The 18,933-nt window shown below is 40.9% G+C and overlaps 1 protein-coding gene across 1 annotated transcript; it reads left to right on the top strand.

Annotated features, from left to right (window-relative positions):
• The first annotated feature begins 3,277 nt into the window (after positions 1 to 3,277).
• LOC135477150 (solute carrier family 13 member 2-like) lies at positions 3,278 to 17,753 on the top strand. Its single transcript, XM_064757306.1, has 15 exons — positions 3,278 to 3,577; positions 8,597 to 8,746; positions 9,228 to 9,343; positions 10,084 to 10,217; positions 10,980 to 11,112; positions 11,413 to 11,547; positions 12,033 to 12,173; positions 12,479 to 12,607; positions 13,204 to 13,287; positions 13,555 to 13,659; positions 14,400 to 14,497; positions 14,893 to 15,008; positions 15,303 to 15,464; positions 15,692 to 15,829; positions 16,673 to 17,753. Exons 1-15 carry the CDS (start codon positions 3,458 to 3,460, stop codon positions 16,820 to 16,822), a joined length of 1,911 nt encoding a protein of 636 aa, XP_064613376.1. The 5' UTR covers positions 3,278 to 3,457; the 3' UTR covers positions 16,823 to 17,753.
• The last annotated feature ends 1,180 nt before the right edge of the window (positions 17,754 to 18,933 follow it).

Here is an 18,933-nt window from a genome sequence, read left to right as displayed (position 1 = left end):
CGATCAGGTGTAGAATCTGATTCAGAATCCACTCTCCCCTTCTTAATCATCCTCGAGGAGACATCTAGTCTGTGGGCTAGCAGCTGAACGATAACACCACCACCCTGCAACACGTCGGCCTGGCTGCCTGATGCCCCCATAATTGAAGAAGTTACTCTGGAGGTAATTCATGTAAGGCGAAATCACGCAATAGAGCGAGATCTGCACATTATTATATAGACTCGTGTTCACGGGTCAGTTCTATAATTTTCACGAACATTCAAGTTGAAAAGCGGGATTTTGCATTCCACGAACTGTGTCCCAGGAAGCTTGTCTTGTCCAGCCATGATGTGTAGGTCTCGCAGAAAACAGGCAGGCGTCAATGAGCCTGCATGCTGTGTGTTGGATGGAGCCTTTCCTACAACAAAGCCCAACAACTGCACAGAGTTGAACCATCCGGAATCGGCCATGCGTGGTAATGGCTATCCGCCTCTATTGTTCGTCCTCATATACGGTACATCGGGGCCTTTATCCCGATACGTGTCATACATGAGACTTCGACAGAAAAGAAAACAAATAATTTAGTTGTTTCGGATGAAGGGTGGATGCAGATCTAACACAGCAACAAAGTACACGCCCCTCACACCATAGCTTAAACACAATAAGGTTTAATAAATGCAGTGATGTTAATTACAGTTTAACACGTCACTGGTTTAGAATTACTCAAAATGCTGTGTTGTCATTACATTTAACATTCATTACATTTTACATTACTTTACATTCATTACATTTTACATTCATTACATTTTACATTCAGTAGCATTAAAACAATAGAAGGCACTCAGAGAGGACAATTTCCATCTAAGTGTGTAAATTCTTCGACCAATACAAAGAGACAAATTCTTTGTTATCTACCAACAGTGAAGCAATGTTTGAAAACCACCCGAGTCCGGGTCATGATTCGGACCAGCCGAAAACTCTAATTGTTTGGTCCATTAGCCCAATATCAGTCAGCGCACGTAATTCCTTCCAAATCCGAGAATGAAGTTTTTTTGTAAAATTGTTGACAGTCCTCCAGTTAAATGAACGCTGATATAATCTTGACACTTACAAAAGACAACTTGAGTTTTTTTGCTGCTTTGTGTGTGTGTGTGTGTGTGTGTGTGTGTGCGTGTGTGTGTGTGTGTGTGTGTGGGTGTGTGTGTGTGTTTGGGGCGGGATGGGGGGGGGGGGGGGGGCATTAACAAATGTTTAAAAAGATATCGTGGTTCAGAGGGCGGAATTTTGGAGAACATTTTGCTGATAGAATAGAAATTTATTTCTCTTGAACTGTCAGACGTCGCGATAACTGAAATGGGACTTTTTATGTGTGCATGTGCTGAATTTATTCGAGGTTTGATCTACTGATAACACACAAGAGATCACATTAAAAACATTCTTAATTCAAGGGAGTCAACTCCGAAAAACGTTTTTGCTGAATGGTGATCCAAAGCTGAGGTTGTGCAGATTCCACGCTAAGGTTGTGCAGATTCCCACACTGAGGCTTTAAAGATTCCTACAGCGAGGTTGTGCAGATTCCCATGCTGAGTCTGTGCAGATTCCCACGATGAGATTGTGCAGATTCCTACGGTGAGGTTGTGCAGATTCCCACACTGAGGCTTTACAGATTCCTACGGTGAGGTTGTGCAGTTGCCCACGCTGAAGTTGTGCAGATTCCCACGATGAGATTGTGCAGATTCCACGCTAAGGTTGTGCAGATTCCCACACTGAGGCTTTACAGATTCCTACGGTGAGGTTGTGTAGATTCCCACACTGAAGTTGTGCAGGTTCCCACGATGAGATTGTGCAGATTCCACTCTAAGGTTGTGCAGATTCCCACACTGAGGCTTTACAGATTCCTACGGTGAGGTTGTGCAGATTCCCACACTGAAGTTGTGCAGATTTCCACGATGACATTGTGCAGATTCCACACTATGGTTGTACAGATTCCCACACTGAGGCTTTACAGATTCCTACGGCGAAGTTGTACAGATTCCCACACTGAGGCTTTACAGATTCCTACGGTGAGGTTGTGCAGATTCCCACACTGAGGCTTTACAGATTCCTACGGCGAGGCTGTGCAGGTTCCCATACTGAGACTTTGCAGATTCCTACGCTAAGGTTGCGCAGATTCCCACACTGAGGCTTTACAGATTCCTACGGTGAGGTTGTGCAGATTCCCACACTGAGGCTTTACAGATTCCTACGGTGAGGTTATGCAGATTCCCACACTGAGGCTTTACAGATTCCTACGGTGAGGTTGTGCAGATTCCCACACTGAGGTTTTACAGATTCCTACGGTGAGGTTGTGCAGTTGCCCACGCTGAGGTTGTGCAGATTCCCACGATGAGATTGTGCAGATTCCCACACTGAGGCTGTACAGACTCCCACGCTGAGGTTGTGCAGATTCCCATGCTGAGTCTGTGCAGATTTCCATGCTGAAGTTATCAATACTCATAACAACAATCTCTGGGAAATTTTCCTCACATCCTAACATGTTTTAGCTCCTGCTACTGAGTGCTACAAACAACGTTGTGGCGTTAGATATCAGAGGCATATAATTCGATCCCCCTTCTCCACGGATGACTGATCAGCCTAAGCGAAGCGTGAAGCCCGTTTACGGATGATATGAAAGGAAGGTGATATGAAATGAAACGCATACTGCAACTGATGATAGATACATGTAAGTCCATATTCCAACATTCAAGCCTTTTATTTCGTTGGAAAATTTGCGGAATACTATACCCTATTTTAAGTGGAATCTCCACCCTATCTGAGCCTTGCAGATATCCATTATTTCAGCTAGTAAATGTGTCGTCTTTGGGCATGAATGCATGCATCATGGACCGTCCAGTACATGCACCATAGCAAAACAATTACACCCATCAGGTTTGATTTAGTATATATGGCTTTGCTGAACCAATCGGCCATTGTCACCCCCTTTAAACCTGTATATACAGTCGAAATGAACGAGAACATCCACCATGTTTGTGATGGTATATAAAATGTACTCTCTCCTTGAGCCGGTCAGTAAGGGTCTATACATGTACATATATCCTATTTGAGCCAGTATATAGGGCCTACCTTCGATTTGAAACTTTCGAAACCCTGGATGGTGATGCGTATACGACCTGCCCAGGCACAGACTACAACAGTTGTTCGTGATTTGATGGCAGACTTTATAAAGTTCACTTTGAACCACATGAATCTTTCCAGACTGTCACGGCCGTCAGACGAAATTTAACCAGGTCAGGCTTTGAGTCCGCGTTTTCCCACTGTTTAAGCCAGAAGCATGTTGTATATAGGTACATATATGTAAGCACTTCTGTACAGTGTTCTGTATTACAGCGTGATAGTCTGTGAGTGACAGGCTAACTGGTCCTACCTAACCTACGTTCTCCAGGTTGATGTGTCGGTCGTAGTCATCCCGCTACCCATCATGGCGGAGGAGAGCAGATGGAGGACGGTCGTTCAGGACCTCTGGTATCTCCGAGCACCCATTGTCATCGTCTTCACGCCCCTGGTGCTGTTACCCATTCTACTTACCATCCAGACATCAGTAAGAGATTTCATTTTCTTGTCTCAAAGAGTTCATTGGTTACCATTCAACCAGTATATATAGTATTTATCAGACTTCTGATATATAAGTACTGGGTCAGCCGTCGTATGTATTTCAGTTTCCAGGAAGATACTTTTTCCTGTAATATCGTATATCCGATACCTGAGAACCCTTATCCAGGGGCATGCCGCAAAACCTTAATGATGGTGTTCTGTAATTTACATTTCGGTGCAACATCTTCTCACATGTTTGTGACATCTTGTGAAAGGTTTTGTGCAATACCTTGTGAACCGTCTCTTGTTTCACATTTTGTACAACTCTTTCTTGTGTAATATTTGGTTTGGTTTCACCTTGTGTGAAATTTTTACGTGCGACATTTTGTGAAATATCTCCGTGTGACATGTGAAACCATTTTGCAGTTTTGTGAAACTTTTTATTCAGACATTCTTTGCAACCGTTTAGCATGCCATTCAGGGAAAGCTTTTCTTCTGACATTCAGCGAAACTCATGGGGCATTCGGTGTAACCTTTTTCTGTAATTTATGTGAAGTAGAACAAATCTTTGTAACCTGTTGTGAAACTTTTTGTGTACCATTCTAGAACACCTTTTTCCACCACATTTGGTAGAATATTGTAGAAATGCTGACGAAAACCTTTTGAAACACTCAAAAAGATTTTGTTTGATTTACCGCGTGTCCATCTTAATTAGCAAGTTGTCGAGTTTATTTTATGGCACAACTCACTGGATGCAAGTATAAGTACATCTACATACTGTCATTTTGATATGATGTGCTTTTTTTAAGTACACGCTTTTTACAATGCGAACAATGAAACCTTTTTGAAATCAGCAATGCATCATCTCCTTGTACGCGCTAGGTTACACCACAGGATGATAACAGTTTTCATCGCAAAGGATGATCACAGTGGTTTGCTTGATTTCGCGTAAGTAAGCATATAAGAAAATTCGGTCCTGTTTACACAGATTGTTTATCTAAACGTGACACAATCTTGAGACAAACACGTAAAAATATCCTAGCAGCCTGACTCAAGACAAGCCGTTTTATTAGGCCAATCAACCAGAGCGCAATGTCGGTGAAAACTTCGTCGTTTGACGCAAGGAGACGTATATCATCACATATAGCAACAAAAAACGATATACTTCATATCATTAAAAGCGTCCTGAAAAAAAAAACTTGTTATTTTTAGGGATTTCCATAAAATAAGACTGTGTTGCACTAACAATCAAGACTTGAGCCTCCCAGAAAAAATGTTATGTTAAAGCTACAGCATTCATTGCTGTATAGAACATTACGTAAATACACAAGAGTGATTCAACCCAATAGAACAGTTTTTAGTGATAATCTCCCTGCTATCAACGTACCCAAACGTTACTGACGTCCATTTAGTATCTACAGGACACATACTGGCTAATTTTGCGATACCTTGTAGATTTTTCACCGTTTAATGTTACCTCACACTTATAGTCGTGCTTTAGAATTTCTCAACAGACGCTGTGTTTATATCTTCTTTGTTTCAACATATCTTTCAGCGGTGGTTCGTGTGAGTTTCCCCAATGCCTGTACAGCCGGCTTTCTGTTGCGCCGAATCTAGGACAGAGCTTACATACTATAGAGCAAGCCTGATGTACGAGTATATGTATCTCATTACCAAGTCATAACATTTTCTACATTATTTTTTTTTCATCGGTGAACGCGCCGACATCTGTTTCCACTATGATCTCCGATGTAACCATGAAAACACGACGCGTGTCGCTAACATGTGTCGCAAATGTCAGTATACTGCTCTCGGGTTGCCAAGCACTGATGACAGACAGCTCTGACTGGTTACTTTGTGGAGTTCCTTGTGTGGCTGGTCAGATATGACATAAGATGACCTCATTTATTTCATAATAACATAGTCATATATGTACTACGTACGGTAGCCTATGCAATTTCATTTGAAATCTTCGACAGTTTTCTATATATTTCCTTGCTAGTTAGACCGCTTAACAAGCTGTTTAGCAGTAAAGTTAGTTGATTGGTTTACGCAGAAAATTACTTGTGAGAGAGGAAAATTCCTTTCCAGTTTTGTGGTCATATTTTTCACAAAGGAAATCAATTTTCACAAGGAAATTATATTTTTACATAGGAAATCGTGGTTTACGAGGAAATTATTTTGCACCGCGTTGGAAATCCCCATTTCATTACCATGACAACCTACGATTGTGAAAAAGAATTTTCTTCGCTAAAAACTAATTTTCTGTGTAAACCGATCAACTAACTTTTCTGATAAACAGTTTGACAAGTTGCCTAACAAGCAAACATATACAGAAAACTGCCAAAAAATTCAAATGAAATGGAATGGCACCAAAAAGACATCGTTATTTACATGAACTTAGTGTGATCGTCACTGAATGTTTGCTGTAGTTGTGGGGGCTTGGCGACAATAAGCGGACAACCATGCTTGTGTGGCTGATAGCGCAGTCTAGTGTTTGTTGAAGATCATTTGTCTTTTATTTATATTTATTTTATTCGTATGATTCGCTTATACGGCGCCAGCGAACGACCATCCGCAGGTTGTGGCAGACCTCCCCACATATGGCCGGATAGGAAGTCCAGCATGAGCTGGACTTGAACTCACAACGACCGCATTTGTGAGAGGCTCCTAGGTCATTACGTTTATCTAAATGATGTTAATGGCTGTACGTCACATGTAGGAAAGTTCAACCGTAACTTGCCAAAGGACAACAGTTTATCACGGGCATAGAATGGCCGTCATCAAAATATAAGTGAAAATTTTTGAAGTTTGGTTTAAACAACAATCAAATAAATAAATAGCTTATTAAAGTATAGTACAGTAGTACAAAGTGGCAACTCAGAGGCCTAGCATGTTCTTATTATATGTATATTTCGGGGTTTTAAACAACGTTAATCTGAAATATATAGAAACAACGGACACATAGAATGCATCCTAGAAGGGAACTGTATTGGATCCGTATTTATCTCAGCAAACGTGACGACAAATACGTTTTCCGTGGAGGTTTCGCTTAACTTGGTGCATCCTGTATAAATATATCGCCTTCATTTACCTAAGTCACATACAAAGTTCGAGCGAAATGGAGGCATTTAATTAATTTGTTGTGGTGTTAAACAAATTGTCGACGGAAAGTAAAAGTAGTAAAACAGCAATCAAATAAGGTTAAAGTGGGTTTCAGTTGTCATTTGTTACAGGATTGTATGTAACGATTATTCCCTGTGTTTATTATATACCGTATTTTTACAGTGTAAAATACTGCAGTATGGAGATCAAAATTAGAGTGGCGATCAGGCCATGACAAACCTGGCAAATGGTCACACAAAACCGGTGAAATCCGGCGTCTTGTTTATACCCTGGTGATGTTTATTTGTCGTTCGACACATTGCACTATTTATTTGATTGGTGTTTTACGCCTAAGTCAAGAATATCTCACTTATTAGTATACGACAGCTGCCAGCGTTATTGTCGCATCGCACTAACACCGCACAGTGTCGGACGAATGTCGGACATGACGCTTGTATTTACAATCAACTTATGCCACAATCCTTTTGTGCGAGCGGCTCCTGCTGATATTCGTAAAGTATTGTCTGCTTTCATTACATTAGTGTTATAATCAGTGATAAACGTACAGAAGTGACAGTAGAGTCTTATATAGTATCAATGGGTACAGGAATTTACGAACAGGTTTTACATGGTATAAAATGAGAGGGCGGTTGTCACATATAAACATGTAGCTACGTCAAGTGCGCGTGACTGGTAATTCTTTGCTGCGGGACAAACAAGTCCAGGTGACTATTTTAAAACACTGAAACCCTCGGCAGTCACAAACACTTCAACAAGTTTTGTCAATTTTATGTAGGTCTTCGTGACACCTAATATTATACATAGGCTCAATCCTATAGCTGAGTTATAATCTGGGATGTGGGCAAGCTTTGGTAGCCTAAGAGAAAATGGTCATGTGATTAACCTCGCGTGTGGCGAGTTCTGCGCAAGCGCACTAGGCCTATATATGAGTTATTAATTGCAAGAAGCACAGGCAATAAGATAATTAGGTATACATATAGAGCAAAAAAGGATCCTTAATGATGGCACAAACATAGTGAAAAATACTATACAAATTAAATATCATAGTACATACATTAATTTTATTTTAGGCCAAATACTGTACTAATTAAATATCATAGTACACACATTTATTTTATTTTAGGCCAAATACTGTACTAATTAAATATCATAGAACACACATTTATTTTATTTTAGGCCAAATACTGTACTAACTAAATATCATGGTACATACATTTATTTTCTTCTAGGCCAAGTTGTATAAGTACTTAGGTCTTTGTAACCTGGTCGTGATCGAGAGATTAAAGGCCATTCCCTTGTGATTGCAAGGACACAACGGACCCGGGCTCAAACCATGCCGCGCAGCGCAATGACCCAGGAGCCTCTCACTGCGGATGGTCGTGCGTTTCCACCGGGCTGTGCCCGGTTTTCTCCCATCATAATGCTGGCCGCCGTCGTATAAGTGAAATATTCTTGAGTACGGCGTAAAACAACAACCAAATAAATCAATCAATCAAACCAGGCCTTTTCTGAGTGGAAATTAAACATTCCCATGTCTTACTGCTTGTGTGGTGTTGGATGGCAATAGGCGGTCAGTTGGGCGAGTTGCCTTCTCTAACATTTGTTAAGACCACTTGTCACGTGGGAAAGTTCGTCAAAAGAGTTGAAAGGGGTCCTTCGTCATTGACCAGCCGCCTGTGTGACAGTTCCACTAGCAAGATGTGCATATCACATTTGTCACTTATGGGAAAAGTTTTTCAATCGCTCCACTCATGAAAATGACCGCCATTGAGTAAAAGTTAAAACCTCTTTGGTGTGAAGTTATTCAAGAATCAGTCAAATCAAGATAAAACTCCCTCTTGCCATGATATCTGAAATAATATATAGCCTTATGTCCCAGTCATTTATTCTGTGTTGTCAGGAAGCCAGCTGTGCGTTCGTGGTGTTGCTGATGGCCGTGTACTGGACATCAGAGATGATCCCTCTTGCGGCCACTGCTCTTCTGCCGGCCATCCTCTTCCCGCTGCTGGGAGTGATGAGCGCTGGGGACGTCTGCAGAAACTATATCAAGGTGAGAAAATCATTTAGTGAGGTATACAGTTGAAGTATGAACAGAAGGGCTGTAGTTTTGTTCGAGATCTTTGTGGTTCTCGCAAGCAATAAGCTAAATCATTGCTGAAAGGCAAAGCAGGGTTTATGTAACGACAGCGGAAACAGTTGTAGTTTCAGCTTTGGTTAAAAAGTATAAGACGGAGGAGCACTCAAAGTTTTCAGTGTGCGGGATTTTGCTTACTTTGAACTGGGTTTTCCCCGGACCCTGACGGTTTCCTCCAGGCCATAATAATGGCAGCCGTCATATAAGTGAAATATTGTTGAATACGACGTCAAACAAACAATTAAATAAACTGACTTGGGGTATATCCCGGTTATATATAGCATCGATAAAATAAATAGGTATCAGTATGCTTTTTAAATTTAATGCGGGATATTATTAAATATGGCCATAATAAGTCATTTGGTAAAGTGTTGTCCTTTCTTTTACATTCGCTAAGGACACATCTATGCTGTATTTGGGTGGATTATTGGTGGCAATTGCAATAGAGAAGCTGAATCTTCACAAAAGAATCGCCTTGCGCGTTTTGATGGTTTTTGGGGCTGATCCTAAATGGTATGTAAACCTGAAAATATGTGGTGGCGACTAGCGGCGTCAGGATTTTACCTTTGATCTTACCGGGAAATAACTATAAAATGTAACAGATATTATTGGCATATGACGTGACTGTAAGGTGATAGTTCTGTCTTAAGGCCACGGATCTTTATATTGGCAAATCATTTATTTATTTATTTGACTGGTGTTTTACGCCGCACTCAAGAATATTTCACTTACACGATGGCGGACAGCATTTTAGAGGGAGGAAACTGGAAAAGACCAGGGAAACCCACGACCATCCGCAAGTTGCTGACAGACCTTCCCACTATGACCCGAAAGGAAGTTGGAATTGATGCCGAGGTAATTAATGCATGTCATGTACATGTATATGACTACAGTTGCTAATCGTCAGTGGTTGACACCACTTCGGTAGCCTAATGGTTAAAGTCTGCCTCGAAGTCGAGAGACCCGGGATCAGAATCGAGTCGGGTCATACCAGAGGCTGTAAAAGTGGTACTTCTTGCAGTGCTCAGCACTGAGAGGTTAAAACAAAGGAATAGGAAACATTATACCAGTGTCTGTATAATGTAGCTGAGTGGGGTGTCATGTCTGGTGTCTTCGGCATGATACTTCATTGCGGCAGCTGCCACAAGAAGACACAGTCTATGTATACACATCTAATGACTCTTCTTTGTCATATGACTGAAAAATTGTTAAGTACGAATCATGCATTCAATGGCTGACATTTCCCTTGACAGGTTAGTAATGGGTATGATGCTACCCACGTGGCTCTTGTCCATGTGGATCAGTAACACGGCAACTTCCGCTATGATGGTGCCTATCGCCAGTGCTGTCCTCATGGAGCTGCGTGCCAACCAAAGCTCAGTCAGGGGTACGTATCGAAGGGCCTGCTTTGTTGCTTTTTTTAAATTCTACTTAAAAGAAAAGACAACAGATAATGGAACTTGAGTTATTTCCGAAGAGGGGTTAACATAGACTTATTAATGGCCATAAAATTTTTTCTGAGGTGCTTAGTAACTTTTTAAATAAACTTTTATTTATGAAGGGGCCTCCGTGACTCTGTTGGTTAGCGCGCTAGCGCAGCGTAATGACCCAGAAGCCTCTCACCAATGCGGTCGCTGTGAGTTCAAGTCCAGCTCATGCTGGCTTCCTCTCTGACCGCATTTGGGATGGTCTTCCAAGAACCTGCGGATGGTCGTGCGTTTCGTCCGGGCTTTGAGCGGTTTCCTCCCGCCATAATGTTGGCCGCCGTCTTATAAGTGTAATATTCTTGAGTATAGCGTAAAACACCAATCAAATAAATAAAAGAAATAAACTTAATCAGAATGTTTTCACAACAAGTCATTTTTTTCCCAATGAATTGTGGCATACGTTATACCGGCTGGAGCAATGCGGTTTGCAGGGAACTCCATGTAAGAGCGCACATGACAGAGCCGACGAACGATACTTGCTGGAAATAATGGAAGCAGTGAGAAATTATTCATTTGTGTACTTATTAATTTGATTGTTGTTTTACGCCGTACGGACTGATACAACGGCGGTCATCATTACGAAGGAATGATTATGGTTACCGCCACATTGACGTCGAGGATTATGGTGGGAGGAATAAGAACGTATTGGATGCATCTTTCAGGTACCGCTTTAGATCCCGAAGTTAACAATACGCTTTTGGGTGAAGTCCAGGGTACGAATGCAGACACTGAACTTCAGAAGTCCGGGAATAACTCCGATACTGAAAAAACGCAGGAGAAATCTGACAATTATGGGTAATCATGCATAATGCTTTCTCTGCTATAAATGCATTTTACTAATCTTGAATGAATATTTTGTCGTTTACTTCACCACTTATACTGTATGCTTCAGCTCTGTTCACGTGTTGTAATTAATTTTAGGCAAATTTTTGTGTTTGGAATGACATAATAGCTTCGTGTTTAATACTGGACTTATTTTATTTTACCTCAGCTCTTTAATACAGCTAATACAATCATAACTGGTGCCTGTGCATGTTTTTTTTTTTTGAATAACACAAGATCTAAGTTCTAACATGGTGACTTTTCTTCGAATAGGACTTTCGTAATATCTAACAACTTGCTAGCGTCGCATGAGAACTCAACAGTGTCCAACAACTCACGCGGAAACAACGCATCTTGTGAGACTATCAGGATAGGCGTGAGACAGAACACTTCCAATGCGACTTCAGGGTTGAGTAATGGTGAAAAAATAACCGAATACATGTACCTCCAACGATTGTGTTAATTTGTATCTGTCTGCATGGTTTTAGATAATCCACTTATAACTGAGATTATGCACATGGCTGTTTGAATCTCTACCAAATATCTATTTTTCAAATGAGATTCAGACTATTTGTTACAAATGTTTAAAAGAAGATTCAATTCTTTTCCTTCGTCTTATTCCATATTTCCATATCACTTGCCAACATCAAAACATGTTGGCAATTTCTGACAAATGTTTAAAAGAAGATTACATTTTTTTCCTTCGTCTTATTCCATATTTCCATATCACTTGCCAACACCAAATCATCACACTCCATCTAAACTATTATCACCTTGCATTTGTAAATGAATGTTGAAATAAAATATTTTAAAAGGACATTATATCCCTGGTGTGCATAAAAAATCGCTAGTTCGATTCGAGGACAGTTTAAATCTTCCCTGTCCGCTTTCAGCTCCTTGACCCCTGAAGACGAGGAATACCCAAGGCTCTGTAAGGCGATGATGTTATCGATAGCTTATGCCGCCAATGTCGGAGGGTTGGCCACTCTGACTGGGACGCCACCAAACCTCGTTCTCCAAGGGCAGGCTGACATGTGAGTACTGAACGCGACTGCTGTGTCATGACTTTTTGTAAGATTTGATCTTGACACACCTTGTAGTTACATAAAGTTTGAAAAAAAAATTCAATTCAGTTAAAACTCTAGAAGTTCGCCATTGGCAGAATCCGCTTCTCTTACTCCCAATGCCCTGATGACACTAAGTGATTGACGAAGCTCGTGTGGTCGTTTGCACCATCTAGTGTTTGGTGATGACCCATTAATTTATCTCCAACCAATATGAGCTGCATATATTTCTTGTTTCACTCACATCATCCATATATTTTCTTCTGTGAACACAGAGTATTTAAGAAGTACGGTTCCCAATCGCCCATCACCTACACAAACTGGATGATCTTCGCTTTGCCGTTGTCAATCCTCTGTTTCTTCTGCACCTGGATCTGGATATTGCTTTTCTTTCTTCGCAAAAGGTTCGTCAGTGGTTCGGACATTACAGGGCATATACAGATATATACATATACTGGACCGCTTTGGAGGCCTAATGCTTAGAGCACCCGACTGCTTAAAGCACTTGATTCGAAGACAAATCCCGGTCGGGTAGTTGTCGCTGCCTCGCTTTGCGCTAAGCACTGAGTGTTTAGAATAAGGAAACCGGACTGGTTGGCTCGGTGTGGGCTAGAGTGGTTGGCTTGGTGCCAGTATAATATGACTGGATGGGGTGTCATGTCTCGTGTCTTTTTGATAGGAAATTATACAAGAAACTGGATGAACGGCATGGGAAGAAATGTCACGGTAAAACGTAGGTGAATTAACCTGTATGTACGTGGGAAGGTCAGTCAGCCATCTGCGGATGGTCGTGGTTTTCCCTCTACCCGGTTTCTTTCCATCATAATGCTTGTCCCGAAATAAAATGAAATTAACCTTTATGTACTTAATCACCCGAATCTGCTTAAAAGTACAACCGAGACGTCCAGTGGATTAAGGATCAAGCGAGAAATTCAATAAGATTCAGGTCAAGATTAAACCAAAACGAGGGTAAAACATTTTTTTTTTCTGTTGCCTTTAGGTTCTGGCGCAAAGTCTCAGTGGACCAAAGACAAAAGGTCAAAAGGATCATACGTGGAGAGTATCAGAAGCTTGGGACAATGACGTAAATATCTTTTATGATTTGGCTACAATAGGTTCGTATTTCGAGTAATTGTAGACCAGTGACATCTAAAATATTGAAAGTAATTTTATTTTTTTATATTTAGTCCTGCTTGTAAATTGACAAAAGGCCGTATTTCACTGGTTACGTGTGACCATTTACCAGCTATCACACTGTCGACTCTGCTCTGGGTTTCTTCTCCATGCTGTAGGGTTTTTTTTATTAGAAATGCTCTGTGGATAATTGATACACATTTTCCCTCCCATTCAGGTCTGCCGAGATCACAGTCCTTGTGCTATTCATCTTGCTCGCTCTTCTCTGGTTAACGAGAAATCCCGTCTTTATCCCGGGATGGGGAGCACTCTTCAAGGACGGGTAAGACTGATTTTTTTCTGTTGGTTCTTTAGATCAAACAAATAATTCTCAGTGGCAATGTATATGTTGGACATACGTTGCACGTGTGGACCTTGTCTGTTGGCGGTGTGTTCATGAAGCGCTACGCTCCAGATCATAGTCCTTTGGCCAGTAATATTAGCTGGACCAAGTGCAACATTACGGCCCAGGCTTTGTGTCAGGGGATTTGTTTCCACGCTTGCTTGCCAGGCTTAACCAGCAAGAGGTTAGATCAAGAAAACATGACTTGATGGCCTGGTGTCAGTATAATGTAAATGGCAGGTAGGGGGTGGATTCGTGTCTGATGCGTTCGGCATGATACATCAAAGGCGAGAGCACCAACAAGAAGAAACAGAGTATGCGCACACAGCAAATGATTCATCGTTGTCATTATAACTGAAAAGTTGTAATGTATGACGTAAAACCATTAGCATACATAGATACACTTAACTGATTTCATGATTTAAATACAGGTACCATTTATACATAAATGTACTGTATCTCTGAAACAAATACGTGTGGCCTTTTTAACTTTTACACTCATCTGCGTATAGGCCTAATCAAATTTTACAATTCAGTGTCATACTGTTGAACGTTTGCTTGCTTATTTTTATTCGGTGTCATCTGTTATTTTTTGTTTCCTTTCATATCACGTCTTGTACAGTATGAACAATGTAGTGAACAACATTTGCCAACGTTATCCACTTTTCTGTTGCATATAGATATGTCAAAGATTCAACTCCAGCCATGTTTGTTGCTCTGCTTCTCTTCATCCTCCCCAACCAGTTTCCCAGAGTCCTTTTCTGCAGAAAATCACGAGGTAATCTTTTTGATGGATTAACATAGAATAACAGTAATTTATCAAAGTTGCTGATGAATCATTTTGCTGTACATATGACAATAAATCGGATAGTTTCGACAAGATATCGATCAGCGCAAATCCAACTGAATTAACATCGGTAATAAAGTTCCTAAAACTTATATGCATGTGGCTTTAAGATCATTTTAACACTAAAATATATACAGGTACGAATTTGATAATTTGATATATATCTCGAAAGTAAATTCTTGGTAGCTACAGAAAACTTGGTTTGATTGTGCCCCCAAAAAATCTCCGGTATATCTTCTTAAATTAAAAAAATATCACAACCGATTTCACAAGTTTGATTGAGACACGAATTGTTGTATTTTTTTTATTTGCCCACCGGTAATCAGGTCGTCCAGAAGCTGACTATTCTCCTATACTAGACTGGAACACAGTTACCCAGAAAATGCCGTGGGGCATTATTCTGTTGTTCGGTGGGGGGTTTGCTCTAGCCGATGGTTGTCAGGTAAGTGTATAGGACCGTTCGGAGAGATCACTGGCTTTTCACATATATGAAACACATATCCAGAACTGTCAGCGGATGAAAATTTTGGCGCCACATGCCCTCAGTTTCTTGAGCTTCCCTCCAAGAACCGCTTTCTTCTCCATCCATGAAAATGAATGAAGTTGTATTGAATTGTTTTCGAGTACGATGTTAAATGTCAATCACTCATACCTTGCAATTTGGAAAAAGTGAATTGATTTCACACTGACATTTATGTCATACTTCAGGAATCGTGTACTTTTCCCCTTCTCACAGAAATCCGGTTTATCACGGTGGGTCGGAGATCAGCTGGCCGGACTAAGTAACCTTGACCCCTGGGTCACAAATCTCATCCTAACGTTCATTGTTGGCATGGCAACAGAGTTCACCAGTAACCTGGCAACGGCCACTCTACTATTGCCTATCTTAGCGGATTTGGTACGTACAATTCCCTGAAAATTACCAAGAGAGCATGTTGCTAAGCAACCTCCCAAACATTGCCATCCTAAATACCATTTCTATTCCATTCAAAAAAGAACCCGATGATACTGAGCTAGACCGATGTCGTCAATCTTACAGATCACTTTATCCAAAGCCTACTGCTAATTTTACTATCGGTATTTACTGTGTGTCTAATTTGATTAATATTTTTACTTTTTTTCCAGGCCCTTGTGTTAGGATTGAACCCATTGTATTTTATGATGTCCGCCGTTGTTGCCACTTCCTTTGCCTTTATGTTGCCTGTTGCTACCCCTCCGAACGCCATAGTTTTTTCTCATGGTCACCTCAAGGTCACTGACATGGTGGGTAGAGCAAACGAATTACATTACAGAGTAAATTGCATTTATCACAGTTTCATGATCTCTGTTTAAGTATATAGACAGTAAACGAATTGATTTATGCCTTCGGCAACTAATATTTTATTCCTTATTGGCAGAAATGTACATTTTCAATCACTTTTTTGCTTTTTCATTTTCATTTAGGTAAGATTGCATATGTTTTCTCGAATAAATACTATGAATTAGAATAGAAGCTGTAGGCCCATACATTAACCCGATTCACGAATGTATTTGTCATCAAGCCTTATGGCAGGAAATGTGTAAGTCACGTGTACCATAAACCAAGCCACTGCCATGTAAGTGAAATATTCTTGATTACGGCGTGAAACAACAATCAGCAGGAGAGGGCTTGGGGAGTGGGAACCTCTGACCCAGGTTCATGTATTCTTGATTACGGCGTGAAACAACAATCAGCAGGAGAGGGCTTGGGGAGTGGGAACCTCGGACCCAGGTTCATGTTCGTGTACGGAGAAATTCCCACTCTACAAACAGAGGGACAATGATCCACAATTCTGTGTCATGTGAATATTGAAGTAGTGAAGAAGCGCTTGACGCAAATCCGGTACCCATGTACCGATCCAAAACCACCAATTTTTAACGATTTGGTCCTTATCCCATGGTCAGTCTGTGCACAAAATTTTATCTAAACCATTTTTGTGTAAAGCTTCTTACATTCAGCCAAGACAGACAAACGCCGGGAAAAAAATAAAACCCATTTTGCCCCACGCAAAAATACATAAAAATTAGGATTTGTAATCAATAGAGAATGATTTAGATTACGCTGAATTCTCTTCGTTTCTGTTTCAGGCCAGTGCCGGCTTTGTCATGAACATTCTATCTATTCTTCTACTGAACCTGGCCATCAACACCTGGGCAAATGCTTACTTTGATCTGCATGTCCAACCCGACATATTCCAGGAGTTACCCAACTCCACTCTGTCCACCCCTCCTGTGTAGTCCCGGTGGGGTGATCCTATAGGGGCGCGGTTATGTCAAGGGACGCCATACGGTAATTTGAATTGCTTCGATGAGATCAGTGGTTTCGATGAGATCAGTGGTTTCGATGATATCGATGATTTCGATGACATCAATGATTTCAATAACACCGATGATTTTGATGAAATCAATGGTTACGATGACATCAATGGTTTCAGTGACTTCAGTGGTGCAGACTCAACTATGGGCCATGTTCATTGCAAGCAATGTTGTAATGCCATGATGTGTTGGTCATCACACGACAACAAGGGGATACTTGAGATCCAATAATAATGATGGATTCAACTATAATAATGGATGTCATAAAGTCCGATAACAAAGAGGGATTTCGATCATGTTGATGGATATAATGGAGCAAAAAGAAAGTCAGTGGTGATATCATTATACTGGATTCAACAGGGATTCAAGTTTCACAAATGGATATCATGAAGAGAAAGACATGCAGTTATATTAAAACATCTGTGAATAAAAATTCATTCGGTGATATCAGAAGGTATGTGTACTATGATTGCTGTTGAGCTCTTGTCAATCCACTGTTGGCGAAATCATGCCGGAAGATTCCGTGATAACAAAGCCATACACCCACGGGCTCTAAGGGACCAGTTTATCACAAGATGTGTTGATACGAAGAGATACAAAAGCAATCACATTGTATATCAAGCTATCAAGCTGTAGCTCGTGAAAATGATAGGAATAATGGATGTGTTAACACATTTTTGTGATAGTTTACCATTCTATAGGTCTCCATTCCTCATGATGTCACAAGGTCTAAATGTCCTCGGTTGTGAGTTCAAGTCCAGCTCAGGCTAGCTCCGTCACCGGTTGTACGCGGGATGTCTGCCAGCAACCTACGGATGGACGTCAAGTTTGAAGGGAAACTCAGGTCGAGAAGCGGGATTTTGCATTACATGAAGTATATCCAAAATATACCCCTGGTCATACTGTTAAGAGCATACATATGCTCCTGACAGGATGGGATGGCGTGTGCCTTTCAGGTCGTATTGTCTCTGTTGTTTGGAATAAATATCGTAGAGGATTTACCCAGAAATAATTTACAAGCGTGGCCTTGAACTGAAGATGATTGTAACAACATCCGTGCGCTCTGCACCTGCGTCTTATTTTGTTTATTGATTTATTTGATTGGTATTTGCGCCGTAGTCCAGAAAATTTCACTTATAGGACGGCAGCCAGCATTATGGTGGGAGGAAACCGTACACCGCCAGGGAGAAGCCCACGACCATCCGCAGGTTGCTGTATTAACATAAGAGTGTTTGTGATATATACTGAATAGCTAATAGTTTAAACATCTAAAAGCTGGGCTTTTCTGGGAATACATGCATGCAAACTATATTCTTGTAGATCGTCAGAAAGGCTTCGTTTGCCGATTAGATCACATTGAAGACATATGTATTGTTGCAAATTCACTGTGGTGTGAAATACTCCTTGGAAGAAAGTGGCTGCATATAGTTATCTCCCTTGTTCAGACATTCCGCGAGAAAGTTTAACCAGCATGCCGAGGCTTCTACATTTTAATCCTTATCGAGGGTCCCCAGTGCACACCACTTCCTCGATGTGAAATTAGACTAATGCGAAAATAGGTCATTATTACGTAGTGTCAGTAGGACTATATATAGATGTGCATCTTTTTATGGTAATGAGTTTTCCTTGAGGAATCATTTATTTGTGCATTCTTTCGATTATCGACGTGGTTGACGGCTTGTATACGAATGTCTGTTTCGAGGCATACATTCTGTGGATGATAACATTTGACCTGTGGTGTCGTGGGAAACTACTTATGATAAGCTACGTGTCAAATGCCCTCAAATGACCTGTACTCTTACCTGACACTGGCAATGTGTTTTTTTGGCTGAAGACCAAATCCATCCCATGTAATTCGTACACCGCCTTGATATGACTGAAATACTGTCAATTTGACGTTAACCCTGAATCAGCCGTCCATTTTACACTGCGTGAGGAGTTTCTGATAACTACCTGGTGTTAATGAGCATGCAAAACATATAGAATCATAGTGCATGATACGGGTACATCTCATACGCTTTGCTGGTAGCCTG

Source organism: Liolophura sinensis, chromosome 10 (genome assembly GCF_032854445.1).
Source record: "Liolophura sinensis isolate JHLJ2023 chromosome 10, CUHK_Ljap_v2, whole genome shotgun sequence".
In the NCBI taxonomy this organism is placed as follows: Eukaryota; Metazoa; Mollusca; class Polyplacophora; order Chitonida; family Chitonidae; genus Liolophura; species Liolophura sinensis.
Note: the sequence above shows the minus strand (reverse complement) of the source record. Positions and strands in the feature narration are given on the sequence as shown.

Coding starts and splice junctions, on each gene's coding strand:
- LOC135477150 (XM_064757306.1), top strand. CDS start 3,458: ATGGCGGAGGAGAGCAGATGGAGGACGGTCGTTCAGGACCTCTGGTAT. Junction 11,548..12,032: donor ACTTCCAATGCGACTTCAGG/GTTGAGTAATGG, acceptor GTCCGCTTTCAG/CTCCTTGACCCCTGAAGACG. Junction 13,660..14,399: donor GGAGCACTCTTCAAGGACGG/GTAAGACTGATT, acceptor TGTTGCATATAG/ATATGTCAAAGATTCAACTC.